This window comes from Mobula hypostoma, chromosome 12, assembly GCF_963921235.1.
Source record: "Mobula hypostoma chromosome 12, sMobHyp1.1, whole genome shotgun sequence".
Lineage (NCBI taxonomy): Eukaryota > Metazoa > Chordata > Chondrichthyes > Myliobatiformes > Myliobatidae > Mobula > Mobula hypostoma.
In genome coordinates this window covers 56,998,621-57,026,177 of record NC_086108.1, presented here as the reverse complement: position 1 = coordinate 57,026,177, position 27,557 = coordinate 56,998,621, and the positions used below count along the sequence as shown (strand labels likewise).

The window sequence follows — 27,557 nt, the reverse complement described above, 5'->3', positions numbered from 1 at the left end:
CTTAGTGTGGGAGCCGGTGGGAACTGGTGTGCCTTGTATTTGAATTAAGTGGCAAAATTGGATGGACAAAATGGGGAGATGATGTTATTCGCCAAGAGTTGGGGTTGCTGGAAATTGACAGGATGTGAAGAGCAGTGTCATGAAAAATAATAAGACAGCAAAGGTTCAAGGGTTACTTTTATTATTGAAGTATACAACTCTGAAATTCTTCAATTTTCTGGGTAGCCGTGAAACCAAGAAAGAAAAGAGAGGCAGCACAAGCATGAGGACAGAGAAGAGGGGTGCTTAAATTAAAAACATCACTGAATCAGGAAATGTGCTCACTTTTCCTCCTGGCTACGCTCAAACACTTTGCAGCCATAAACAGGACATGGTACTCCTGCTACTCAATTTCTCTTGGATATTAAAACTTTTCTCTTCCTCCTTACTCTTGGCGGGAAATGTATGCCCTTTCTGTCTACATTCAGGAACAATTCCAACAAAGCCTTGTTAAATCTGGTTGATGACCTTGCTTTCTGTTCACCTCCCTTAATCACAATTATTTCCATTTGTGCACCATTCCTTTAAATAGGGCCAAGGTCTGCATCAAGTTCACTGTGCAGCCTTGGGAGCAAGGCCACGTGCATTCACACACCATTTCCAAGGACAGGTGTGTAAAAAGGGTCCATAGGATCATTGGGGACCCAAGCCATCCCAGCCACAAGCTATTCCAGCTGCTACCATCTGGGAAGCAGTACAGCAGCATAATAGCCAGGACCAACAGATTCCGGGACAGCTTCTTCCACCGGGCCATCAGACTGATGAACTCAGGTTGACTTGAGTGTACTCTATATTACATTGACTGTTCTATTTATTTTAAATTACTATGATTGCACATTTGGCTGGAGATGTAATGTAAAGATTTTTACTCCTCATGTATGTAAAGGATGTAAGAAATGAAGTCAATTCAATTTAGAAGTCAAAAACAGCCAGTGCAATTGAATTGAGATTTCAGATTTCCATTTACTGAGATTTTTCTGTAGTATTCTTGCAAGACTGCACTGCTTGGATTTATCACTCATCCCTAATTGCCTTGAAAATTTAATAGGAAGCCACCTTCCTGAATCGCTACAGTCCCACAACACTGTTGGTGAGTGAGTTCCAACATTTACACTCTGATAATGAAGGAATGGTGATACATTTCCAAGAGGGTAACTGCAATGCATTATGTAGATAGTACTTATTGCAACCACTATGGCGTGATGCTGGAGAGTATAAATATATAGCATGTTAATAGGGTACTGATCAAAAGGGGTTCTTTGTTTTTGGTGCTGTATTTCTTGAGAGTTGGAGCTGCACTCAACCAAGCCTGTGGAGAGTATTCCAGCACACTCCTGATTTGGCCTTGTCGTGTTGAAAGGCTTTGGGATGAGTCAGTCACCGCAGAGCACGCAGCTTCTGTCCTGCTCTTGCAGCCTCAGTAATTAGGTTGCAAATCTGGTTGTATTTCTGGGTATCTCCAAGCAATTCCAGTCAACATCAATGCCTAAAAGGGTATCAGAATATAAAATAAGTCATAGTATTTTCCATCCTTAATCTATAATCTCTGTTATAAATTCCATTTACACAACTATCTTGTCCACATTATCATCTGTTTGTGAACCTCAAAAAGATCTAAACAGGTAATTATTTGGGATTACTAATGTCTGATTGTAGGGAATTCACATGGAATTGAAGGGTGTGTTACTCACATTACTTGTAGTTTGGCTTGGAATGTTTGATTAAAGCTTTCAGACTGGACCCTAGTGGCTAACTGTGACACAATGTGATTAGAAATATTTTATTATTCCTATATATAGCATAGAACAACAACTCGGTTTAACAATGATTCCTAATTATGATTCATGAACACACCCAAATATTCAATGATCTCTCAATGTATTCATGTTCCTGTCCATAATAGGGTAAGTTCTGCACCGGGTATCTTGACTGATTTCATAAATTTAAATTACAAAAAAAAATCTAATTTCGTTCCCGCCAGTTAAAATTGGTTTTCACGATCTTTAAATGAAGTGATCAAAAGCAGCTTAGAGTAAGTTGTTTGTACTGATGGTTCAAGGACAGGGGTTCAGCATTGAAGTATATGAAGGGGAACATTAAAAGTAAATAAGGATTTTGTAGAGACAGGAAGAAGAGACTGTACTGGGTAATTAGAAAACAGCTAAATTAAGTAACAATGAAACAATAATTTTGTTTTTCTAAATATAACAAGTGCAGTAGAAATTGTTGGGAAGAATGAGTAATTTAAATATTGTTAGTAAAGTGAAATCCTAAACAAATTGAGAGTACAGCAAGCTAAATTTTAAAAATAAATCATCCAGAACTAGATAGTTGAATCCTAGGATTTCTGAGAGATGATCTCATAAATAGTGGATGGGTTAGTTGTGATCTTCCAAAATTCCTTAGTATCTGTGGTCATCTCAACCGATGGAAAACAGCAAAATATCCAAGAGAGAAAGTTGAGAATTTATTAAACCAATTAGTTTGATATCAATTGTTGAAAAAAAGATGGAATCCATGATTAAAACATAGGCTGTGTGGGTAATACAAGCATGATTAGGTAGGACCAATGGGGTTTAATGAAAAAGAAATTGAGCATGACTGCTTGAGTTTTGTGGCAATGTTAGCCAGTGTATTTTGTGTATTTGGGTTTTAAAGGAGCCATTTGTTCATGTGTCAGAATAATATTATTACATAAAGTAAGGGTTTGGGTGTTGCAATAAGTGAATAGAAAATTTAGTAAAGATAGAAAACAAAGAGTAGGAATAAATGTGATAACTTTAAGTTGGCTTTTACTGATGCAAAGCTACAAGGAAAAATACTGGGTCCATAACTATTTAAAATCTATTATGATATTTGATTGGCTGCAAATTCTTGAGGAGAAAAATGGCAAACAGTCAAAAGTGGTTGTACATGTTGGAACAAACAACATGGGTGGAACAAGGGATGAGGTCCTGCAGACTGGATATAGAGAGTTAGGTTAAAAATTAAGAAGAGTAACCTCCAGATTACTTTCCAAGCCACGTGCTAGTAAGGCTCAAAATAGAAAGGTAGTCCAGGTGAATTTGTGGCTGAGGAGCTGGCACAGGAGACAGGGATTCAGGTTCTTGGACAACTGGGATCTCTTCTGCAGTAGAGGCAATGTGTCACAGTAAGGGACAGGGGTTGCACTTGAATCAGAAGGGACTTTTGCAGGGAAATTTACTAATGATACATGGGAAGGTTTAAATTAGATTGGCGTCTGAGAAGGAGCAAGTTATGGGCTAAAGCAGAAGCCAACAAGAGCAAATTTTAGTAATCAATATAGCTGGGGGCACAATAAATGCATGAGGTTTAACTGCTGAGGCAGACAAATTCAGAATGTTGATTGGCTCTGAGGACTGGGATGTTACAGCTGAGAGAAGGGCAAAATGCAACTCAATATTCTAGGATTCCAATGCTACAGATGTGGCAGATGTTCAGGTAAGCCCAGAGGGAGTGTTACTTTTCTTTATAAAGGAAGATGGAACACCAGTACTTAGAGATGAAATTAGAACATAGAACATAGAATAGTACAGCACAGCACAGGCCCTTTGGCCCACAATGTTGTGCCGACCCTCAAACCCTGCCTCCCATATAACTCTCCACCTTAACTTCCTCCATATACCTGTCTAGTGGTCTCTTGGGGATCATCTACTGAGGTCATATGGGTCTCACCTTAGTGGGTTGTATTATAGACCCCCTAATAGTGGGAACTTGAGCAGGCAAGTAGAGAAATTACTCATAATTATAAGAATAAAAGAATTGTATTAGTGGGTATTTTTAATTTTCCCATTACTTGACAGGACCACCCAGAGTGTTAAGGGCCTGGATGGGGTGAGAATCTGGGAAACGTGTCCAGAGAAGTTTCCTGAGTCATGTAGAGGTCCCTCTACTTCCCGTGCCATGTGCTCCACTTAGGAGCGTGCGATTCTTGACCTCTTGGAGAACAAGGCAGAGCAAGTACTGAGCGGCGGTCAGGGAGCACTTTGGTTCTAGTGACCATGCTGTCAGCTTTAAGACAGTGATGGAAAATGATAAAACAGGTCCATAGGTTAGGATCCTGCACTGAAGCAGAGACAATTTTGAAGGAAATTGGGTAGGATCTAACAGAGGTCAATTGGGTAAGTCTGTTTGATGGGAAAGGAATGACCGGCAAGTGGGAGATTTTTTAGAAGTGTGATACCTAGAGTCCAGCAGCAGCATGTTCCCGTTAGGATGAAGGGTAAACCTGACAAATTTACTGATAATAAGCTGCATAAGCCAATCCCTTTACAGTGGGATACAATGGATTACAGAAACATTGATGAACTCCAACCATACCATCAAATTTGTGAGAAGAGGCTAATCATCAAGTGAGCACATGACACTCCTGGTCCACCCTCGAGAAACTGGCTCAGACAGAGGACGATGGAGCCAGGAGGACATGGATGAACTGTGCTCCACTCGGAGCTAAGAGCACAAGAAGAAGAACTGATAAAAGAGATTGAGGCTCTAATCAAAAAAAAGAAGGAAACATATACTGAGCTTAGGAGGTTGGGGGTGAGTGAATGCTTTGATTATAAAAATATTAAGAACATTCTTAAAAGGGAAATCAGTGCAAAGAGAGAGTATAAGATGGATTTGTTAAGTAAGTTTAAGGAACACCCAAGAGGTTCTTCTGCTATATTAAGAGTAAAAGGGTAGCTAGGGAATAGAGTAAGTCCTCTTAAAGATCAGCAGGATTGCCTATATCTCGAGCTGCAGAAGATGGATGGGATTTCCAAATCCTTCATGTTTCCTGATGAGAAAATCATAGTTACTCAAGAGATGGGAAGGAAACAAGTGATGACATTTTGAAGGACCCGGAAAGAGGTACTTGCCCCTTACAGTGGATAAATCCCCAGGACTTGATTGAGTCCATCCTCAGACTTTATGGGAAGCTAGAGAAAAAGTTGCAGGAGGCCATCAGAGATACTTGCTTCATCATTCTCCACATGTAAAAATTCTCAAAGACTGGAAGGTACAATGGCATGCAAAGGTTTGGACGCCCCAGCCAAAATTTCTGTTACTGTGAATAGCTAAGTAAGTAAAAGGTGAACTGATTTCCAAAAGGCATAAAGTTGAAGGTAATACATTTCTTTAATATTTTAAGCAAGAAAACTTTCATTTCCATCTTTTACAGTTTCAAAATAACAAAAAAGGGAAAGGGCCCGAAGCAAAAGTTTGTAACAGTACTTAGTAACAGCCCCTCTGGCAAGTATCACAGCTTGCAAACGCTTTTTATAGCCAGCTAAGAGTCTTTCAATTCTTGTTTGGGGGATTTTCCCCCATTCTTCCTTGCAAAAGGCTTCTAGTTCTGTGAGATTCTTGGGTCGTCTTGCATGCACTGCTCTTTTGAGGTCTATCCACAGATTCTCGATGATGTTTGGGTCAGGGGACAGGGGTCAGGGCCATGGCAAAACCTTCAGCTTGTGCCTCTTGAGGTAGTCCATCGTGGATTTTGAGGTGTGTTTAGGTTCATTGTCCTGTTGTAGAAGCCATCCTCTTTTCATCTTCAGCTTTTTTACAGACAGTGTGATGTTTGTTTCCAGAATTTGCTGGTATTTAATTGAATTCATTCTTCCCTCTACCAGTAAATGTTCCCCGTGCCACTGGCTGCAACACAAGCCCAAAGCATGATTGATCCACCTCCGTGCTTAACAGTTGGAGAGGGGTTCTTTTTATGAAATTCTGCACCCTTTTTTCTCCAAACATACCTTTGCTCATTGCGGCCAAAAAGTTCTATTCAAAAGGTTCAAAGGAACATCTAAACAAGCCTGATGCATTTTGGAACCAAGTCCTGTGGACTGCTGCAGTTAAAATAGTTTTCTTACTTAAAATATTAAAGAAATGTGTCATCTTTAACTTTATGCCTTTTGGAAATCAGTTCATCTTTTACTCGCTTAGCTATTCACAGTAACAGGAATTTTGACCAGGGAAGCCCAAACTTTTGCATGCTACTGTAACTATGTCATTTCATTGTTTGAGAATGGACAAGCCAATGACCTACAGGCTAGTCAAGCTGTCATCAGTAGTGAAGTTACTGGGAGGGTTTCTGGGGTACAGGATCTAACAGTATTTGAATAGTCAGAGTCTGATTAGTAGGAATAGCATTACAATGTGTGTGATAAGTCATGCCAAACATGTATTTTCTTAAAAAAACTTTGAAGAGGTAGCCAGAAAGGTAGATGAGTACGGAGTAGTGGGTGTTGTCTCAACAAGGTTCTCATGATGGACTGGTCTGGAAGATTGGGTCCAATGGAATTCTGGGAGAGCTAGTCAAGTGAGTTCAAGCTTGGCTCAAAGGTAGGAAGCAAATGGTGGTGAATGAAGGTTGCTTCTTGGAATGGAGACTGGTGATTACTAGTGTGCCGCAGGGGTTGGCTTGGGACCCTTGTTATTCAAAATTTACATAAATGGTTTGGATGTAAATGCACAAAGCTTGATCAGTAGGTTTGCAGATGACATGAAATTAAGAAGTATTGTTAATAGTGAAGATAGTATTGTTGATTATAGGGGAATCTTGACCACTTAGGGAAGTGGGCCGAGCACTGGCAGATGAATTGCAATGCAGATAAACATGAAGTAATGCATTCTGGAAAGTAGAACCAGTGTAAGGTTTATACTGTAAATGGTAGGGCACTAAGGAGCCTTAATGGAAGAGAGGAACCTGGAAGTTCAAGTGCAGAGTTTGTTGAAAGTAACATCACGCGCAGATGGTGGAAAAAAGCATCTCGCAAGTTGACTTTCATCGGTCAGGACATTGAGTATTGGAGTTGGGACATTATGCTGCAGTTGTGTTAGTCATTGGTAAGGCACCACTGGGAGTACTGTGTACAGTTTTGGTCACACTATTATAAGAAGAATGCGGTAAACTGGAAAGAGTGAAAAAAGGATTTACGTGGATATTTCCAGGACTAGAGGGCCTGAGCAATAGGGAGAGGTTGGCCCGGCTATGACTTTATTTCTTGGAATGTTGGAAAATGAGGGGTAACCTCAGAGAAATGTTTAAAATTATAGATAAGGTCGATGGTAACAGTCATTTCCCTAGGGTAGGGCAGTCCAAAACTAGGGGGCATAGGTTCAGGGTAGAGGGGAGAGATTTAAAATGAACCTGAGGGCTAACTTTATTGCACAGGGTGGTAAGTACGTTTGTATATGGAACAACTTGCCAGAAAGTGGTTGAGGCATGTACAGTAGTATCACATAAGAAGCATGCGGATAAAGGCGGTGGGGGGGAGCTTACGGGATATGAGCTTAATGAAGGAAATTGGGACCGACTCACCAGCATCTCTACTTCTTTAGGAGGCTAAAGAAACCTGACATGTCCCCTGTCACCCTCATTATGTTTTAATTAATGCACCACAGAAAGCATCTTGTCTGGATGCATCACTGCTTGGTTAGGCAACTAACTGCTCTGCTCATGACCTCAAGAAAAGTGCACAGAGTTGTTGACACAACTCTGCATTTCATGGAAACTAGCCTCTCTTCTGTGGGCTCTGTCTACACTTCTCACTGCCTCAGTAAAACAGCCAGCGTACTCAAAGGCCCACTCATCCCAGACGTACTCTCTCTTCTCCCCTCTTCCATGGGGCAGAAGATACAAAAACCTGAAAGCCCATACCACCAGGCTCAAAGCCAACTTCTATCCCTGTTAAAAGACTATCGAACAGTTCCCTACTACAATAAGACTTTGGAGTCTACCCCGATCTGATCTTGTACCTTATTGCCTGCCCACATGCACCTTTTCTGTAGCTGTAATACTTTATTATACGGTGTAAAAGTAGTAAGGCAGAAGGGCTGAAGTGTGTGTACCTCAATGCAAGAAGCATCAGGAACAAAGGTGATGAGCTGAGAGCTTAGATACACACATGGAATTATGATGTAGTGGCCATTACAGAGACTTGGCTGGCACCAGGGCAGAAATGGATTCTCAATATTCCTGGATTTCAGTGCTTTAAAAGGAATAGGGAGGGGGGAAAAGGGGAGGAGGTGTGGCATTATTTGTCAGGGCTACTATTACAGCTACAGAAAGGGTGGGTAATGTAGCAGGATCCTCTTTTGAGTCAGTATGGGTGGAAGTCAGGAACAGGAAGGGAGCAGTTACTCTATTGGGGGTATTCTATAGGCCCCCTGGTAGCAGCAGAGATACAGTGGAGCAGATTGGGAGGCAGATTTTGGAAAGGCGCAAAAATAACAGGGCTGTTATCATGGGTGACTTTAACTTCCCTAATATTGATTGGAACCTAATTAGTTCCAAGGGTTTAGATGGGGCAGAGTTTAAGTGTGTCCAGGACGGATTCCTGTCACAGTGTGTGGACAGGCCGACTAGGGGGAATGCCATATTACATCTAGTATTAGGTAATGAACCGGGTCAGGTCACAGATCTCTCAGTGGGTGAGCATCTGGGGGACAGTGACCACCACTCCCTGGCCTTTAGCATTATCATGGAAAAGGATAGAATCAGAGAGGACAGGAAAATTTTTAATTGGGGAAGGGCAAATTATGAGGCTATAAGGCTAGAACTTGCGGATATGAATTGGGATGATGTTTTTGCAGGGAAATGTACTATGGACATGTGGTCGATGTTTAGAGATATCTCGCAGGATGTTAGGGATAAATTTGTCCCGGTGAGGAAGATAAAGAATGGTAGGGTGAAGGAACCATGGGTGACAAGTGAGGTGGAAAATCTAGTCAAGTGGAAGAAGGCAGCATACATGAGGTTTAGGAAGCAAGGATCAGATGGGTCTATTGAGGAATATAGGGAAGCAAGAAAGGAGCTTAAGAAAGGGCTGAGAAGAGCGAGAAGGGGGCATGAGAAGGCCTTGGCGAGTAGGGTAAAGGAAAACCCCAAGGCATTCTTCAATTATGTGAAGAACAAAAGGAAGACAGGAGTGAAGGTAGGACCGATTAGAGATAAAGGTGGGAAGATGTGCCTGGAGGCTGTGGAAGTGAGTGAGGTCCTCAATGAATACTTCTCTTCCGTATTCACCAATGAGAGGGAACTTGATGAAGGTGAGGACAATATGAGTGAGGTTGATGTTCTGGAGCATGTTGATATTAAGGGAGAGGAGGTGTTGGAGTTGTTAAAATACATTAGGATGGATAAGTCCCCGGGGCCTGACAGAATATTTCCCAGGCTGCTCCATGAGGGGAAGGAAGAGATTGCTGAGCCTCTGGCTAGGATCTTTATGTCCTCGTTGACAAGGGGAATGGTACCGGAGGATTGGAGGGAGGTGAATGTTGTCGCCTTGTTCAAAAAAGGTAGTAGGGATAGTCCATGTAATTATAGACCAGTGAGCCTTACATCCGTGGTGGGAAAGCTGTTGGAAAAGTTTCTTAGAGATAGGATCTCTGGGCACTTAGAGAATCATGGTCTGATCAGGGACAGTCAGCATGGTTTTGTGAAGGGCAGATCGTGTCTAACAAGCCTGATAGAGTTCTTTGAGGAGGTGACCAGGCATATAGATGAGGGTAGTACAGTGGATGTGATCTATATGGATTTTAGTAGGGCATTTGACAAGGTTCCACATGGTAGGCTTATTCAGAAAGTCAGAAGGCATGGGATCCGGAATGTTTGGCCAAGTGGCTTGCCTGCAGAAAGCAGACGGTCGTGGTGGAGGGAGTACATTCAGATTGGAGGATCGTGACTAGTGGTGTCCCACAAGGATCTGTTCTTGGACCTCTACTTTTCGTGATTTTTATTAACGACCTGGAGGTAGGGGTAGAGGGGTGGGTTGGCAAGTTTGCAGACGACACAAAGGTTGGTGGTGTTGTAGATAGTGTAGAGGATTGTCAAAGATTGCAGAGAGACATTGATAGGATGCAGAAGTGGGCTGAGAAGTGGCAGATGGAGTTCAACCCAGAGAAGTGTGAGGTGGTACACTTTGGAAGGACAAACTCCAAGGCACAGTACAAAGTAAATGGCAGGATACTTGGTAGTGTGGAGGAGCAGAGGGATCTCGGGGTACATGTCCACAGATCCCTGAAAGTTGCCTCACAGGTGGATAGGGTAGTTAAGAAAGCTTATGGGGTGTTAACTTTCATAAGTCGAGGGATAGAGTTTAAGAGTCACGATGTAATGATGCAGCTCTATAAAACTCTGGTTAGGCCACACTTGGAGTATTGTGTCCAGTTCTGGTCACCTCACTATAGGAAGGATGTGGAAGCATTGGAAAGGGTACAGAGGAGATTTACCAGGATGCTGCCTGGTTTAGAAAGTATGCATTATGATCAGAGATTAAGGGAGCTAGGGCTTTACTCTTTGGAGAGAAGGAGGATGAGAGGAGACATGATAGAGGTGTACAAGATAATAAGAGGAATAGATAGAGTGGATAGACAGCGCCTCTTCCCCAGGGCACCACTGCTCAATACAAGAGGACATGGCTTTAAGGTAAGGGGTGGGAAGTTCAAGGGGGATATTAGAGGAAGGTTTTTTACTCAGAGAGTGGTTGGTGCGTGGAATGCACTGCCTGAGTCAGTGGTGGAGGCAGATACACTAGTGAAGTTTAGGAGACTATTAGACAGGTATACGGAGGAATTTAAGCTGGGGGGTTATATGAGAGGTAGGGTTTGAGGGTCGGCACAACATTGTGGGCCAAAGGGCCTGTAATATGCTGTACTATTCTATGTTCTATGTTCTATTACGTTATTGTTTTACCTTGTACAACCTTAATGCACTGTGGTAATGAATTGATATGTATGAATGGTATGCGAGACAAGTTTTTCACCATATCTCAGTACATACAACAATAATAAATCATTTACCAATAAACCTCTGTATGTTAAGTTAATCACACCCAGTTAGCAGGCTTCAGATAGAAGACGGGTGACCACCAGGAAAAGTAAGGAGAGCAAGAGTTGGTGTAAGATTCCCCTGTGGCCATTCTCCTCATCTACAAGTATACCCACTTCGATACTGCTGGGGGTGGGGAGAATGACAGACAGGAGATTTATGTGGCCACGAAAGAGATGCCAGGATAGTGTCTTGCCTCCCAGGTACTAGAGTCCAGGATGTCTCAGAGCAGTTGCTGAATGTTCTTAAGGGCGAGGGTGAACAGTCTGAGGTCGTAGTGCATCACCAATGACATAGAAAGGGGAAGAGCTACTGTGCAGTGCGTATAGAGCGTTACGAAAGAGGCTGAAGCGCAGGAACTCCAAGGTAGGAAACTCTGATTGCTTGCTCCCAATGCCACATGCTAGTCAGGGCAGGAATAGGATTATAGTACAGATGAAAAAGTGGCTGAGAAACTAGTGCAGGGGACAGCGTTTCAGGTTCTTAGATCATTGGATCTTCTGGGGCATGGATGACCTGTACGAGAGGACAAGTTGCACCTAAACTGGAGGGGAACCAATATCGTGGCTGGTGCAACTGGGAGGTTTTAACTGGTTTTAGCAGGGGAATGGGAACCAGAGCACCAGGTCGGAAATTGGAGAGATGGAAGGTTGACCTTTCAGTGAGTGAGCAGTTAAGGAACAGTGAGCGCAAATCTTTAAGCTTTAAGATAGCTATTGATAAGGATAAGTAACATTGCAGGAGCATTTTATATTGGAGTAGTAAAAATTATGAGAGCATTAGACAGGAACTATGGAGAGCCAACTGGGAACAGCTGTTTTTAAGCAAGTTCACATCTAACATGTGACATCTGCACAAAGTACAGGGCAGGCATGTTCCAGTCAGAAGGAGGGACAAGGATGGGAAAGTAAGGAAACCTTGGATGTTGAGAGCTGATGAATTTAGTAAAGAAAAAAAAACAGAAATATATACAAAATTTAGGGGGTTAAAATTAAACAGAGCCCTTGAAGATTATAAAGAAGATCGTAATAAGACCATAAGACATATTAGCAAAATTCGGCCCAGACAGTCTGCTCCACCATTCCATCAGGGCTGGTTTATAAGGCCTCTCATCCCCATTCTCCTAGCTCCTGCCTGACCATTGAAGCCCTGACCAATCAAGAACCTATCAACTTCCACTTTAAATATACCCAATGACTTGGCCTCTACAACTGTCTGTGGCAATGAATTCCACATATTCACCATCCTCAGGCTAAAGAAATTCTTCCTCAACTCTGTTCTAAATGGATGTCCCTCTGTTCAGAAGTTGTGCTCTCTGGTCCTAGAATCATCCACCATAGGAAACTTCCTCTCCACATGCATTCTGTCTAGGCCTTTCAATATTCGATAAGTTTCAATGAGATCCACCTCGTTCTCTAAACTCCAGTGAGTACTGACCCAGCACATCAAATGCTGCTCGTACATTAACCCTTTAATTCCCGGATTCATTCTTGTTAGCCTCCTCTGGACCCTCATTAATGCTAATACACCCTTTCTTAGATAAGGGGTCAAAAACTGCTCACAATACACCAAGTGAGATCTGACCAATGCCTTATAAAGCCTCAGTATTACATCCTTCTCTTATATTCTAGCTCTCTCAAAATGAATGCTAACATTGCATTTGCCTTCCTAACTTCCAACTCAGCCTGCCAGGGATCTTTAGGGAATCTTGCACAAGGTCTATCTGATAGAGGTATATAAGATTACGAGAGGCATAGGTAGCGCCTCTTTTTTTCCCAGGGTTGAAATGTCTAATACCAGAGGGCATATATTTAAGGTGAGAGGGAATAAGTTCAACGGAGATGTGAGGGTAAATATTTACACAGACAGTGTTGGGTGCCTGGCATGCACTATCCTGGGTGATGGGAGAGGCCAATAGATTACGGACTTTTAAGAGACTTTTAAATAGGCACATGAATGTGAAGGAAATGGTTAGTCATTGTGTTGACAGAACGGGTTAGTTTAGTTGGCCATTTAATTGGTTCGGCACCACATTGGGAGCTGTATGTCCTGTTCGTGTGCTGTATTATTTTATGGTCTATGTTCTAACTGCCATGGACACCATGGTTGACGTGGGCTTGTTGGACTGAAGGGCCTGCATCCATGCTGTTTTGTATTATGATTCCATGCATTAGATGAAACGATCAATATGGGGCATCCAAATTTGCTGATGACGCAGAACTAGGTACAAAAGTATATAGTAAATACAAAGAGAGGTCAAATGGCTGGGCAAGAAGATGTCCGATGTCTTTTTTCTCTTTAGTAGATATTATAGGAAAACAAAATATTTTTGGATGGTGCAAAAGTAGACATTTATGATCCAAGTATGCTGTAAGTTGACATGAATGTACAATAAGCAATTAGAAAGATGTATGGTATGTTGTTATCAGAAGGGATCTGGAGGACAAGAAGTCTTCAGGCATTTATTGGATGTTTTGTTGAAACCACACCTGCAATGCACTATGAAGGTTAGGCCAACATAGCTCAGAAAGGCTATGGTCACCTGCAGATAACACAAAGTACATTCAATTGATTCCTGGAATTGGCCTGTACTTACTGCCTTTCAAAGGACTGAGATGTTATTTCATTGAAACATATTCCTGAGAAGCATAGTCAGCAGTAGATGCTGTGTGGCTTCTTTCTCTGGTTGGAGAGATAGCAGCTTGAGGGAATAGTCACAAGATAAGATGTCAATATTTTAAAATATGGAAAAACTTCATTATTGAGAGGGGTGAAGACCTTTGGTATTCTCTACTTCAGGGCTATGTGTGTCAGTGCTGAGATCAATAGAATTTAGACTCTAAGGAATCATGGAAAATGGGAATCGGATATGAAGTCAAGGAGACTGCTGTTGAAGTAATTGTCATTGTCAACAATAGAATAAAATAACTAAAATAAATGGTCCCAGAACACGCACACTGTTACGACTCATGCATTTGTTTTTATTTTACTTGTGCACAAGGAGAACAGTATCGGCCCCTGTCACCCACACTGTTCTGAACAGTAAACTACTATTTTATACAAAATTAACTTATCAGTTGCAGATATTGATCATTGTAAATTCTACATGTTTTAATTGCTTACTCGCAAGTTCAATTGCCACTCACATTAGAGGTGTTAAAGTCAATCAAAACTTCAAGCGGACAGCTGATAATATTTTGAAGCAAGTAAGGACAGCAGAGCCTTAGTTATTGGGCATGTTTCACATCATTATGTTATCTTGTTTGTCTCAGGCACCCCTATTGTGTAAAGGGGAACTATGTTTTGGGAAGACGTTTCTGGAAAAGTGTCACTACAGAGGTCTCACTCATCTGGTTTGACTCCATCACAGTCAACCCAGTCTACCTGATCTGTAGTAAGCAGAGGTGTCTCCAGAGGTCTCACTGACTACAGGATATCCTTGCTTTAATCTTGGTCTTACTGCAACTTCCACTTTGCTGCAAATGGAGAAGATGCAGACCTTGAGGAATGTGACTCACCTGACACTGGCTACATCACACCCGGATGTCGGTACCTCAAGAACAGTCACGTCACAGCCCAACCAGAAGCCCTGGCTGAACACAGAGTTGCACTCCCTATTAAAAGCCCAAGGCACTGCCTTCAAGTCTGAAGACAGAGCAGTTCTCCAACCAGCTAGGAGAAACCTCATTCTAGTCATCAAGAGGGCAAAGACTTCCTATGCACAAAAGAATTCAGGAATACCTGTTCAAGTAGGAATCCCTGGCATATGTGGTTGGGTATCAAGGGCATTACTGACTACGCAAGGGGAACACAGCATTAACTGTACCAGTGATGCCACACTCTTCAATGGTCTAAGCAACTTTGAAGCATGTGTCACAACATCAGCCACGAAAGCTACCCTCCTTGCAGGGGAGCAGCCACTGTCAGCAACAGCAACAAACGGGAGAAGGACTCTGCGGAGCATAAACCCCGTAAGACTGCAGGGTCAGACAACATCATGGGCTGAGTACTCACAGAGTGTGCCTACCAGCTCACTAACATCTTCACAGATATCTTCAATGCTTCACTCATCTGGGCATCTGTCTCCATATGCTTCAAATCAGCCACCATCATCCCAGTACCGAAGAATTCGACAACATCAGAACCGCACGACTTCCACCCAGTGGCACTAACTTCAATCATCATGAAGTGCTTTGAACAGCTGGTAATTGCACACATCAAAACTTCCATTCCTGTCACACTGGACACTCACCAATATGATTACGAACAGAACTGCTCTACAGCAGATGCCATAACTTCTGTCATGCACCTGGCTTTGATACCCCTAGAAAATAAAGATACTTATGTCAAAATACTGTACCTGGGTTTCAGTTCAGCATTCAACACTATTGTCCCACAAACTTTCGTGTACAAGCCCCTACTCCTCAGTCTAAATACACCACTGTGCAACAGGGCGTTGAACTTCATAACAGACCTCAGATATCCTCCCTCTCATCGTCATCAACAGGGGCACACCCCAGGGCTGTGTGCTGAGCCCACTGTTCTCCAGTCTGCCCACCTGTGACTGCATGGCCAAACACCCAAGTACTCACATTGCCAAGTTCACCAATAACATAACAGTGGAGGGGCTCATCACCAACAACAGTGAGACAGCCTGCAGAGAGGAGGTGGAGGAATCTGAGCTCTGTGCCAGGCACGTTATCTCTTGCTCAGCGTCAACAAGACAAAGGAGATGGTTATTGATTTCTGGAGAACTCACACCACTCACACCCCTCTTTACATCAACGGCCCAGCAGTGGAAACTGTGAGCAGTTTCACAATACTGGGGGTGCACATCTCGCACAACCTCTCATGGTTCCAGAACACATCTTACACAATCAAAAAGCTCACCAGAGCCTCTCCTTTCTGAGGATACTGAAGAGAACTGGCCTATGCTCATTAATACTTGTGACCTTCTACAGATATGTAGTAGAAAACATTCTAACAAGTTGCATATCTGTATGATATGGAAACTGCACTGTGGCAGGCAAGAAGGCTCTGCAATGAGTAGTCAAAACTGCCCAACACCTCACCAGCTCCAGCATACCCGTCATCAAGGACATGTATATGGAAAAGTGCCAGATAAAGTCCAGCAGTAACAAGAAGGAGCCTAACCAAGCTGCTTGTGGACTGTTTGTCCCACTCCATCGGAGAGGAGGCTATGAAACATCCATGTCAGGACCATTAGATTCAAAAACAGTTACTTTCCCCAAGCAGTAAGGCTGATCAACACCTCCACCCACCACACCCACCTCCACCATGACGTTATCATTTCCTGTCAAAGTCACCTTATGCACAGACAATCCTGTACCTAGCATCATTTTATGTACACACATATAATTAAATCATATAATCATTTTATGTGCACCCATATAATCATATAAGCCATCCAATGTATTTATTGTGTGTGTTTTTTTTATTATTGTGTTTCTTTGTGCTGCACTGGATCTGGAGTAACAATTATTTTGTTTTCCCTTACGCCTGTGTGCTGGAAATGATACGGCACAATCCTGAATTATGAAGTAAGTGAAGTACAGGATCTGCTCCAATCTTCTTCATTGGCAAACCAGAATTTGGTGGGGTCAGCGAGGTCAGTCCTGGGGTGTTATGCTTGAATGTTCTTATATATTGAACCTTTGGTAACAGAGCTGAAGAAAGTCAAGTGAAGTTATTTGAACCAAAAAAGGGAATGAAGATTTCTGGAAATACTCAGGAGGTCAGACTACATCAAAAGCTGAGTTAACGGCTCAGATCAATGATTTTTCATCAGAACTGAAAAGAAAAGCTCCGAAATCAGTTTTATGATGCAGAGTAAGAGGATGGTGAGAGAACAAACGAGGAGTACACTACAGAGTGGAAAACAGGAGAGATTAAATGATTAAAGGGGAGATAGAGTAAGGTGAATGAGGATTATAGAAAACAAAACTGGAAAAGTTACAATGCAGAACATTTATCTGAAATCACCAGAGAAATGTAAGTAAGCAGTGGAGATATGAAACAAAATCCAGGAAATGCAGATCTTCTGGATTTTTTCAATATGCCAATGTACTGAAATGCCAGGATTTGGTGGAAAATTTTCCATTTTTGCTGTTGTATCAACTGTAGTAGAAGGTCAAAGCCTTGGCTACGAGTTATTGTGATCATTCCTGAAGGCAGAAATGTGTAGTCTTTCCTTCCTCTCCTGAAACTGGGCTTGGGAGGTCTACAACTAACATGAGCCTGTGGCTGGTAAAACCTTGGGTGCCTGAAGGTCCATAATCCGTGGTGGGCATCACACCAGCCGGAAGGCATGACAGGGGAAGGTGGATGGACCTGAATGGCATTTGAACGGTGGGAAGTATTGGAGGTGGAGAACAGAACATTGAATTTGGTTATGAAATCAGGAATATTGACAAAGAGATGTCGGGGCGGGATGGAGATTGTGAGGAAGTGAATGGCAGTAATATTAGGGGTGGGGTATCATGGCTCTAGAGGCAGCACAGCTCAGAGAAAATATCATGAGAGAGGCTAGAAGTTGAGGTGTTGCCATTGGCTTTAGTGCTGTGGAGAAGTATCATATGATGAAGGCAAAAGTACTTTCCTTATCTTGTTGGCTCATAGGTGATCACCATGGTAATAAAAACAAGTTGTCCTTTGAATACCAATAACAGGTTCTTCAAGGACACAGAATATTGAGTTCAGAGTGATGTTGTTATGTGTCTCTCAAAAGACATCAGGGATCAAAAGGATGCTCAAGACAGGAAGTGTCCAATAGAAATTTCCTATTTGCCATTACTGAACAGTCAAATGGTTAATAAATCTGAATGGGTTGTTTCTGCTTATTTCTTCGTGTTCTTATGTGTTTAAAAGTCATTTCCTCCAAACAGATTATATCTTTTTTTCATAAAGAGCTGAGAGAATTCAGTCTCTATGCACTGTTCCTTGAGCTCGGTTGGAACAGTATTAGTGAGGACAGAGGAGTCAAAGGTTGAGTGACTGGAAGCTCAGGGTAATATGTAGACTGAATAGAGGCGGTCCATAAAGTGATCACTCAACCTGTATTTCATCTCCCCAGTGTAGAGCGCTTAATTACATTGATAAACAAATATAGTTTGCTAAATATAGTTTGCATCCTGGACTGAGAAAGGAGGAAGTTAGTGAGCGGTTGGTACTGTTGCATAGAAAGATCCCCAACAAAAGAGTTAAAGCACTCCTGACAGGTTTATAGGCTGTCAAGTCTTTCAGGACATATTTATTTTATATATATATAGGAATTTAAATAATAAGTACCTAACAGGTGGCGCTAATGAAGGCAAGCCACAGCTTTTGAAAGGGAAGAAATTCGAGTAAAAACATTATTAGTAACACCTTTATTACCATAAACGGTGGTAAACTATCACTGTGAGCAATGAAGAGGCGAGCGAAAGCAAAGCAAGTGTGAGGGATCAGCCATAATGGTGTGTTGCAAAATCAATGCAGATGGTGTTGGAGTGAATGATTCGGAGAGGAGGAGTCAAAGCCGAGGAGTTTCGATGCCCGATTAGCTAACCTGGGTGTGAGATCGGATCATTCTAAGCACTGAGTGGATTTGGAATGGTTAAGAACCACTTCAGGCTGGGCAGCGAAGTCCAGGTCCAGACTGAATCGCTGGGTGGCATGGTCTAGGCCCAGGGCATTTCGATGAGGCGGTCTCAGGTATTAATGGGAGGCACGATCTGCTGTTTGATACAATTTAAATGCCAGCTGAAATAGACTGGAAAAGCAGAGTGCCAGGACCGGAGATGAGGGTGGGGCAGATTTCACACTGAGGCTATGAGACTGCCCAGCTGCTGTGCTTTCTATCTGTGTGTTTTGCAGCAATTTGCCCCTCTAATATGATGGACCGAGACTGAGGCTTTGGGCCTGCTCTGGGATTCAGATCTGAGGACTCAATTTGGTTTGGAATGCTGTTGCTTGCTTCTATTGTTTGCGTGATGCGTTTTTTTATTCTCTCTTCCACTGCGCATTGGTTGTTGGTCTTTATTTTTTTTAATTGGTCCTTTCAGGTTTCTTGCTTTGTGGCTGCCTGTAAGCAGGCAAATCTCAAGGTTGTATAAATTATACATTCTTTGATATTAAATGTACTTTGAACCTTTGAATAAGACCATAAAATTGAGGAGCAGAATTAGGCCATTCAGCCCATTGAGTCTACTCTGACATTTCATCATGGCTGATCCATTTTCCTTCTCAACCCCATTCTCCTGCCTTCTCCCCATAACCTTCCATGCCCTGACTAATCAAAAACGTATCAACCTTCACCTTAAATACACCCAATGACCTGGCCTCTACAGCTGCCTGTGGCAACAAATTCCACAGGTTCACCATCGTCTGGCTAAAGAAATTCTGCCTCATCTCTATTCTAAATGATCTCTCTTTATTATGAGGTTGTGTCCTCTGGTCCTAGACTCACCCATCATAGGATATCCTCTCCACATACATTATCTTGGCCTTTCAACATTCAATAGGTTTCAACGAGAGTCCTCCCTCATTCTTCTAAACTCCAACGAGTACAGGCCCAGAGCCATCAAACACTCCCCATATAGTAACCCTTTCATTCCCAGAATCATTCTCATGAACCTCCTCTGAACCTTCAGCATATCCTTTCTTGGATAAGGGCCCCTCAACTGCTCACAATACTCCTTATACAGCCCCAACATTACATCTTTGCCTTTATGTTCTAGTCCTCTTGAAGTAATTGCTAACTTTGTATTTGCCTTCCTCACCACTGACTCAACCTGCAAGTTAAACTTTAGGGAATCCGGCATGAGGACACCCAATTCCCTTTGCACCTCGGATTTTTGAATTTGCTGCCCATTTAGAAAATGGTGTACGCTTCCATTTCTTCTACCTAAGTGCATGAGCAGACACTTCCCAGCACTATTCCGTCTGCCTCTTCTTTGCCCATTCTCCTAATCTACATACTTTTGCTGCCTCCCAGCTTCCTCCACCTACCTTCGTACCACCCACAAACTTGGCCACAAAGTCATCAATTCTGTCATCCAAATCATTGACATAAATCACCAGCAGCCAAACAGAAAAGGCTCCATTTATTCCCATTCTTTGCCTCCTGCCAATCAGCTAATCTGCTATCCATGCTAGTATCTTTCTTGTAATTCCCTGGGCTCATAGCTTGTTAAGCAGCCTCATGTGTAGCACCTTGTCAAAGTCCTTCTGAAAATCCAAGTACACAACATGCTTTGCTTTGATTCTCCCTTGTCTACCCTGCTTGTTATTTTCTCAAAGAATTCCAACAGATTTATCAGGCAAGATTTTCCTTTGAGGAAACCATGCTGACTTTGATCTTCTTTTATGACGTGCCTCCAAGTACCCCAAAGCCTCATCATTAATAATGGACTCCAACATCTTGCCAACCCCTGAAGTTAAGCTAACTAGGTCATAATTTCCTTTCTTCTGCCTCCCTCCCTTCTTGAAGAGCGGAGTCACATTTGCGATTTTAAGGTCCTTCAGAACCATTCCACAATCTAGTGATTCCTCCATCCGCCAATACCTCCACAATCTCCCCAGCCACCTCTTTCAGAACCCTGAGGGTAGTCCATCCGGTTCAGTTGACTTATCCACATTCAGACCTTTCAGCTTCCCAAGCACCTTCTCCATAGTAATAGCAATTACACTTATTTCTGCCACGACACTCTCAAATTTCTACCATACTATTATTGGCTTCCTTAGTGAAGATGGATGCAAAATGCTTATGTAGTTTGTCCACCACTTCCTTGTACCCCATTACTTCCTTTCCAGTGATCCGATACTACAGTCACCTCTCTTTTACTCTTTTTGGTATCCCCTTTGATTTCATCTTTTCCCTCCTTTAGTTGCTTTCAGTTGGTTTTTAAAAGCTTCCCAGTCCTCTATCTTCCCACTCATTTTTGCTCTATTACATTCCCTCTCTTCTGCTTTTATATTGATCTTGACTTCCCTTGTCAACCACAGTTGCACCATCCTGCCTTTAGAATACTTCTTCTTCGGAACTTATTTATCCTGCGCCTTAAAAATTGCTCCCAGAAACTCCAGCCATTGCTGCTCTGTCACCCCTGCTGGTGCGCCCTCAAAAATCAAAATCAAAAACATATTTACAATCAAGGTAATGATACTTGCATGTTATGTATTTGCGTCCAAATATTAAAGTGTTTCTGATGTAATTCAGGACCAAGTATTTCAATTTTTGCATGCATGCAGTTAGAATGTACTATGCCTGTGGAATACAGGTTGTATTTGAAAAGGTGGAGAACTTCCTTGGGGATTGACATTTACAATGCACTTTGTGTGCATGTGCAAACATATAAGTCAAATGGAATGTAGGACTTTACTTTGATTATGTACTACCTGCCTAGCCCTTTCTGAGAGCAATAACTGATAACTAGGCTAAACTTAAATCCAAGAAACATGACTCAGAATACATTCCATTCACCTGTGGCATTGGATAGGAATTTAAGTAGAAGGGCAATAATTTAACCTAGTTTGTTGTGTATACTCCTATCCTGAATTAATCTCTTCTGAATACTTGTGTTCAGCCTGCACATGCTCCCAGGTACGGCCCTCACCTTGTCTTCATGCTACGGTCCACAAATTTGAATGCACCTGACAGATAACTGGTTAAGACATACACTGTGAAAAATCTCTAGACTACAAAAAGGCACGCAAGATCTGGCCTGACAAAAACTGCTCATTACTTCTGGATCATTCACAATGTAAAAATAACTCCTAGCATCCTTTATCCTACTGCAGAACATCTTAAATACTTTTGTACTGCCTCTTCTGTGCTCACCTCCATCAAAGAAAACAGAGACTTCCTTGCAACACACATAAAATACTGGAGGAACTCAGCAGGCCAGGTAGCATCTAAGGAAAAAAGCAGTCAATGTTTCAGGCTGAGACCTTTTGGCAGGACTGGAGAAAAAAAGATGAGGAGTAGATTTAAAAGGTGGGAGTGGGAGATGGAAACACAAGGTGATAGGTGAAACCGGGAGGGGGAGGGATGAAGTAAATATCTGAGAAGTTGATTGTTGAAAGTGATACAGGGCTGGGACCCCAGTTGTTTACAATATACATTAATGACTTAGATGAGGGAATTAAATGCAGCATCTCCAAGTTTGCAGATGACACGAAGCTGGGCAGCAGTGTTAGCTGTGAGGAGGATGCTAAGAGGATGCAGGGTGACTTGGATAGGTTAGGTGAGTGGGCAAATTTATGGCAGATGCAATTTAATGTGGATAAATGTGAAGTTATCCACTTTGGTGGCAAAAACAGGAAAACAGATTATTACCTGAGTGGTGGCCGATTAGGAAAAGGGGAGGTGTAACGAGACCTGGGTGTCATTATACACCAGTCATTGAAAGTGGGCATGCAGGTACCGCGGGCGGTGAAAAAGGCAAATGGTATGCTGGCATTCATAGAAAGAGGATTCGAGTACAGGAGCAGGGAGGTACTACTGCAGTTGTACAAGGCCTTGGTGAGACCACACCTGGAGTACTGTGTGCAGTTTTGGTCCCCTAATCTGAGGAAAGACATCCTTGCCATAGAGGGAGTACAAAGCAGGTTCACCAGATTGATTCCTGGGATGGCAGGACTTTCATATGATGAAAGACTGGATCGACTAGGCTTATACTCATTGGAATTTAGAAGATTGAGGGGGGATCTTATTGAAACGTATAAAATCCTAAAGGGATTGGACAGGCTAGATGCAGGAAGGTTGTTCCTGATGTTGGGGAAGTCCAGAACGAGGGGTCACAGTTTGAGGATAAAGGGGAAGCCTTTTAGGACTGAGATGAGGAAAAACTTCTTCACGCAGAGAGTGGTGAACCTGTGGAATTCTCTGCCACAGGAAACAGTTGAGGCCAGTTCATTGGCTATATTTAAGAGGGAGTTAGATATGGCCCTTGTGGCTAAAGGGATCGGGGGTATGGAGGGAAGGCTGGTACAGGGTTCTGAGTTGATCATACTGAATGGCGGTGCAGGCTCGAAGGGCCGAATGGCCTACTCCTGCACCTATTTTCTATGTTTGTATAAGGAGGAGTTTGATAGGTGGGATAGTAGTCTTGGAAGAAAGTAAAGAGGGGAAGAACACCAGAGGGAAGTGATGGGCAGGGAAGGAGATAAGGTGAGAGAGGGGAAAGGAGATGGGGACTGGTGAAGGAAAAAGGGCAGGTTTCTGGGGGCCATTACAGGAAGTTCGAGAAATCGATGCTCATGCCATCTGGTTGGAGGCTACCGATGGAATACAAGGTGTTGCATTTCTTGAACTTCCGGTAATGACCCCCCACCCTCTTCTTCACCAGACCCTATCCCCTTTTCCGTCTCTCACCATATCTCATTGCCTCCCTCTGGTGCTCCTCCCTGCTTCCCTCTCTTCCATGGTCTTGTTAACCACGCTCTCCTTAATTGAAATCTCTCTCTCTCCAGTAGATCTTATGCCACGGCCTCTCCCCTCAAAAAAGCATTTGACTTTCCATCCTTTCAAATGACTGCCCTGCCTCCAATCTCCTTTTCCTCTCCAAGGTCCCTGATTGAACTTCCAATTCTGTTTCTGCCATAGTACTGAAACAGCTCTTAACCAAACGATCAGCATCCAATATTGGCAATGATAAGCTATCCCTCCTCAAGCTATTGTACCCCCAGCCTTTGTTTCCTGCAATAACTCTCCATTGTTGTTTGGCTAGAAGCAAGCACACTCACTTAAGTTTTATTTATTCAGTCATTGCCAGAGATTCACTATCAGTGCTTTCACTTCCTATCACTGCACTGTTACCCTGGTGTTCTCCCAAGCTCCACACTTGATATATATCTAGTGCAGCCCGTAACCAATATCATCCAAAACCATAGCATCAGGATATGGGTGGCACCAAGCCCTTATCTATGTTCTCCCTTCCTCACCGTTGAACTATAATTTCTTTCTGTGGACATAGGTTATCCTCTGAACATTTACCTGTGGTCACTTCTGTCCAGGAATTGGCTTTGGTTTAGGGTGTTGATGGTTGGGATGACAGGCAAAGAGTAAAGAATCACAGGTAAACAGAAAAACACTGCAGATCCTGGAAATCCGAATTAACTTCTGGTGACAACCACTCCAGTGGTCTCTGTGATAAGAGGCAGGTATATAAACAATACCTTTCTCTCTCTCTATAGATTATGTTTAAATATCTCAGAGTACTCTTGTCCTTAACTGAACATCTCCACCAGGAATTCTCACTACAGTTACATGATCCTCAAGATAGTTAAATGGGTTAGTTTTTCCGTCACTAGTAGTTGGGTTCCTCAAGGTTTATCACTTCCATCCATGTTAATAGGTTCAACATGCAAGCTTTCCTTTTAGTTTTTGTTATTTCTACTAACTGACCAACCACAGGGCACTTTATATGTGGGAAGTGTCTTCAAGTGTCATGGTCTTTAGAGATACAGCTGCAGTGGTTAGAAATAACACACGTGCTACAGAATTGTTACCGAATGCAAGTGCAGTTTTTTGCTCCATTTTATACGATTACAGGCATCCTGAGAACTCAAATTCTATCTCTGTGCATCTTCCTTTAACACAGAAAGACAGGTACTGAATGAAAACAATTTAAAACCAGCAATCAGTCCCAATGCACTGTGTGGCAACAGTGTCCAATCAAAACAAGCTCCCACTATACCAAATTAAAATTCAATTACAGGGTAAATGGACGAATAATAAATTATCAAAGTGAATTTATTTGAAGTATAGCTGTTCACTTCAGTTAAACATAAATAATAAAAACTCCAGATATAAATCACAAAAATAACTTATTTAATTTCATACTATAACAGCAGCATGAAAATCATATTTGCAGTTGAAATACTATAAATTCTTTAACACACCAAAGGTCTGCACTTATAAAAACTTTGCTTTCAGTTCTTTGTCACCTTGTTACTGAACAACTAAATGAAACCAACGACATCGGTTCACCATCCATCCAGTTGTCATTTTTTTTGTATTTCTTTTCCCGAAATGAAAAGTCGTAATTCTCCCACAATTCTTCCGGAAATTGTTATGCTCTCTGCACTGAAACCAGCTCAAGGTTTGCTTCAGTTCCCGTCTGCTTACTCATTGCTACTATTTCCAGGCACAAACTGAAGCTGAGTCATAGTCCAGCTTCAGAGACAATTATTACACAGAGACGAAACTCCAGTCAAGCCCGCCCTCCGCAAAAAAAAAGTCAACCTTAATGTCCCAACGCCAACTTTTCGGGCGGCTATTCTGAAAACGTTCGGAGCTACCCCGCGTAAGTGAATGAATTTCCTAAATCCAATTTTGTGATTAAAATCCATTAAAAGATCTTCAACGTTCGGGCAGATTAATAATTGGGACCCACTGGTCGAGGTATCGGCTTTCTTTACAAAAGCAAGTGACTTTGTTCAAAGCTCCATCTTTCCATGGTGCTATTTGACTCTGAAATTTAAAAAAAACAAGTTACCCATATGGCGTTAACAATTATATTATCCAATATACGGTCACTGATTCATTTCCATTTCTATACTCTAAATTATCTATACCCGGACCTATCACCCCTCTCGTGGAATTATGACATGCCATCTTTCGGTGCAAAATTTTAGAGATACAGTAGTTACATCCAGCTGCAAAGATTTAAAAAAACTATCTGAGCACCTTTGTTGTGATTTGTTTTATGTGCAACAAGTGGGGTTTGCACGAGTTACTTTCAATCAGCTTATACGAAGGCAAGGAGTTGTTTCTTGTTTTATCTCCTTCAGAAACTGCACTGTTTGAAACTACACAGAAGCAGGATTCCTGTCACTCGGCTGCTGTACACGCTATTACTGGGAAAAGGGTAACACTTACTGTAACCAATATGCAATGGAGATCTTTGGGTTCGTCTGCCCCGTCCATCCCGCCGAGGATCTCCGCCAAACGATGCATATTGTTCACCCTCATGATGTTAATGTCATTTTCGCAACAAAAAGCTTGTATCAAAGTAAAATGAATTTGCAACGCTACGTCCACGTCATCCCCTTCATCCGTGGCAAGCAAACATAAAACAACATTGTCAGGATCCCTGTTGAAAAGAAAAAAAATATACAAATCAAGACGTTAGCAAACGACAAGTAATCCCTAAAAAATATGCCAATAAAAGTAGCCGTGCGGCAAATCTGTTTTTTTTAAATGGACACCTACGCGTTTAGGAGTTTCGCTGCCTCGTACACTCCGACTGTCATGCAGCCTTGTGCTAACGCGGAGGACAAAACTTCTTCCAGAGCTTTCCCCACTACATCCATCCTGTCAGAAAAGTCAGAAATTAATTAGATTCATCGCTGATAGTTTCAGGTTCAGCAGTGACACTACCAGGTTCAGCAAGGGAATAACTTAAAAAATCCTCTAAAAATGAATCAAATATGAGGAAAAAAATTCCAAACCGACGCTCAATGCAAATCAAAGGTCAGCCCTACGCTCTGAATATCCGTATCCGTCAAACATTGTTCCATTTTCACAATTAAAAAATGCAATCGATTAGCTTTGTAGCATTCTTTTTACCTATCTGCTTTTTGATCCCCCGCGAGTTCTTCAAAAGTCATTATGTTTAAACAAGTGAGGTTACACAGATTACAGTTGCTTCCTCTGCCTGCAAACGATGCACCGAGTCACTGCTACTTGCAGCCGAGCTCACTCTAAAGTCCTGTCTCTTTTACCAGTTCCTGCACAAAACTCAGCCCTCGCGGGGGAAGGGGCGGAGCCACAACTATGGGCCGGATGTAGCAAGTCCAACTCACCAATCCACTGATCGTATTTCATCGTATATTTGCATGGTCCCCACGCCATTGGCTGATTTTCATTATGCTAATAAGGGTTCGCTCTCTCCCTGACCTGCAGGGGACAAAGGGTCAGCCCGGCGGAGGAGGGGCGGGTCTTCACCACAGTACGCATCGTTTCATTGGATCTCTCTATCTGTCAGTCAACGGGCATCTTCCCTCTGATTGTTCGGGTTTGTCATTTGCAGCTTCGCGAAGTTATGCTTAGAAACAACTACCATTCATGTTTTGTTTGAAGGGAAATAAAAAACAGTGTGCAACAATGCTTAGATACAATAAACAAAGCTCCTCTGCAATGTCTGTCGCCAAGGGCTGGAGCAGCGAAATTAGAGAAGCACCATCACCTCGAACAACATCCCGCACCTGTTGGATCGGTGTCTTGACACCTAGTATTACTCTGACTATATTTTCAAAAGTTTAATTAAAACTCTCGGGAAAGCATTTCGGGACATAATAAAATCATTGTTAAAAGTACGACATATTTGCAAGTTTTTCTTTCCAATTTCATCGTTAAATACGTACTCGAGGAGCATAGAAACGCAATAAAAGTGGTCCTCCAAAGTCAGCTACAACCCAAGAGCAAATTTTAAAAATGTTTGAGTACGCTGATAAAACATTCGCTGTAGACATTAGAAATGGACACAAACACGAGTTATATATGTTACAAAACTTATACCCTAATGCATTATCAATTTATGTTAGACTTTGAGGGACAGGAGACTCGGTGCACAAAGTCCTGAAGGTGGCGGCACAGCTGGAAAGGTGGTGAAGAAAGCTTACAGAATAAGAGACTGCAGATCCGGAGCGAAAACGAAAGGTGGGGGAATTTAGTGGG

General features: G+C 42.3%; 1 protein-coding gene across 4 annotated transcripts; it reads right to left on the bottom strand.

The window, feature by feature from the left end:
- Nucleotides 1-114: 114 nt before the first annotated feature.
- LOC134354831 (growth arrest and DNA damage-inducible protein GADD45 alpha-like) lies at nt 115-26,616 on the bottom strand. Of its 4 annotated transcripts, none has more exons than XM_063064186.1 (5): nt 26,448-26,616; nt 26,091-26,192; nt 25,758-25,971; nt 15,126-15,197; nt 115-1,525 (listed from the first exon to the last, which is right to left on the bottom strand). In XM_063064186.1, exons 1-5 carry the CDS (start codon nt 26,486-26,488, stop codon nt 1,457-1,459), a joined length of 498 nt encoding a protein of 165 aa, XP_062920256.1. In that variant the 5' UTR covers nt 26,489-26,616; the 3' UTR covers nt 115-1,456. The 4 variants fall into 4 exon arrangements, 3 of the variants coding, with proteins under 3 accessions (XP_062920256.1, XP_062920258.1, XP_062920257.1); XR_010019900.1 differs by lacking the exon at nt 15,126-15,197 and adding an exon at nt 24,824-25,349 and having other exon boundaries at nt 1,441-1,525; nt 26,448-26,607; XM_063064188.1 differs by lacking the exon at nt 15,126-15,197 and having other exon boundaries at nt 26,448-26,611.
- Nucleotides 26,617-27,557: the final 941 nt, after the last annotated feature.

What these genes read in the sequence shown, in the direction of transcription:
- LOC134354831 (XM_063064186.1), bottom strand. Translation starts at nt 26,488, where the DNA reads ATGACTTTTGAAGAACTCGCGGGGGATCAAAAAGCAGATAG. An exon ending in GCAGCGAAACTCCTAAACGC is followed by an intron (nt 25,972 to 26,090) that starts GTAGGTGTCCAT and finishes TCTTTTCAACAG; the next exon opens with GGATCCTGACAATGTTGTTT. An exon ending in TCCATTGCATATTGGTTACA is followed by an intron (nt 15,198 to 25,757) that starts GTAAGTGTTACC and finishes TTTATTTTCTAG; the next exon opens with GGGTATCAAAGCCAGGTGCA.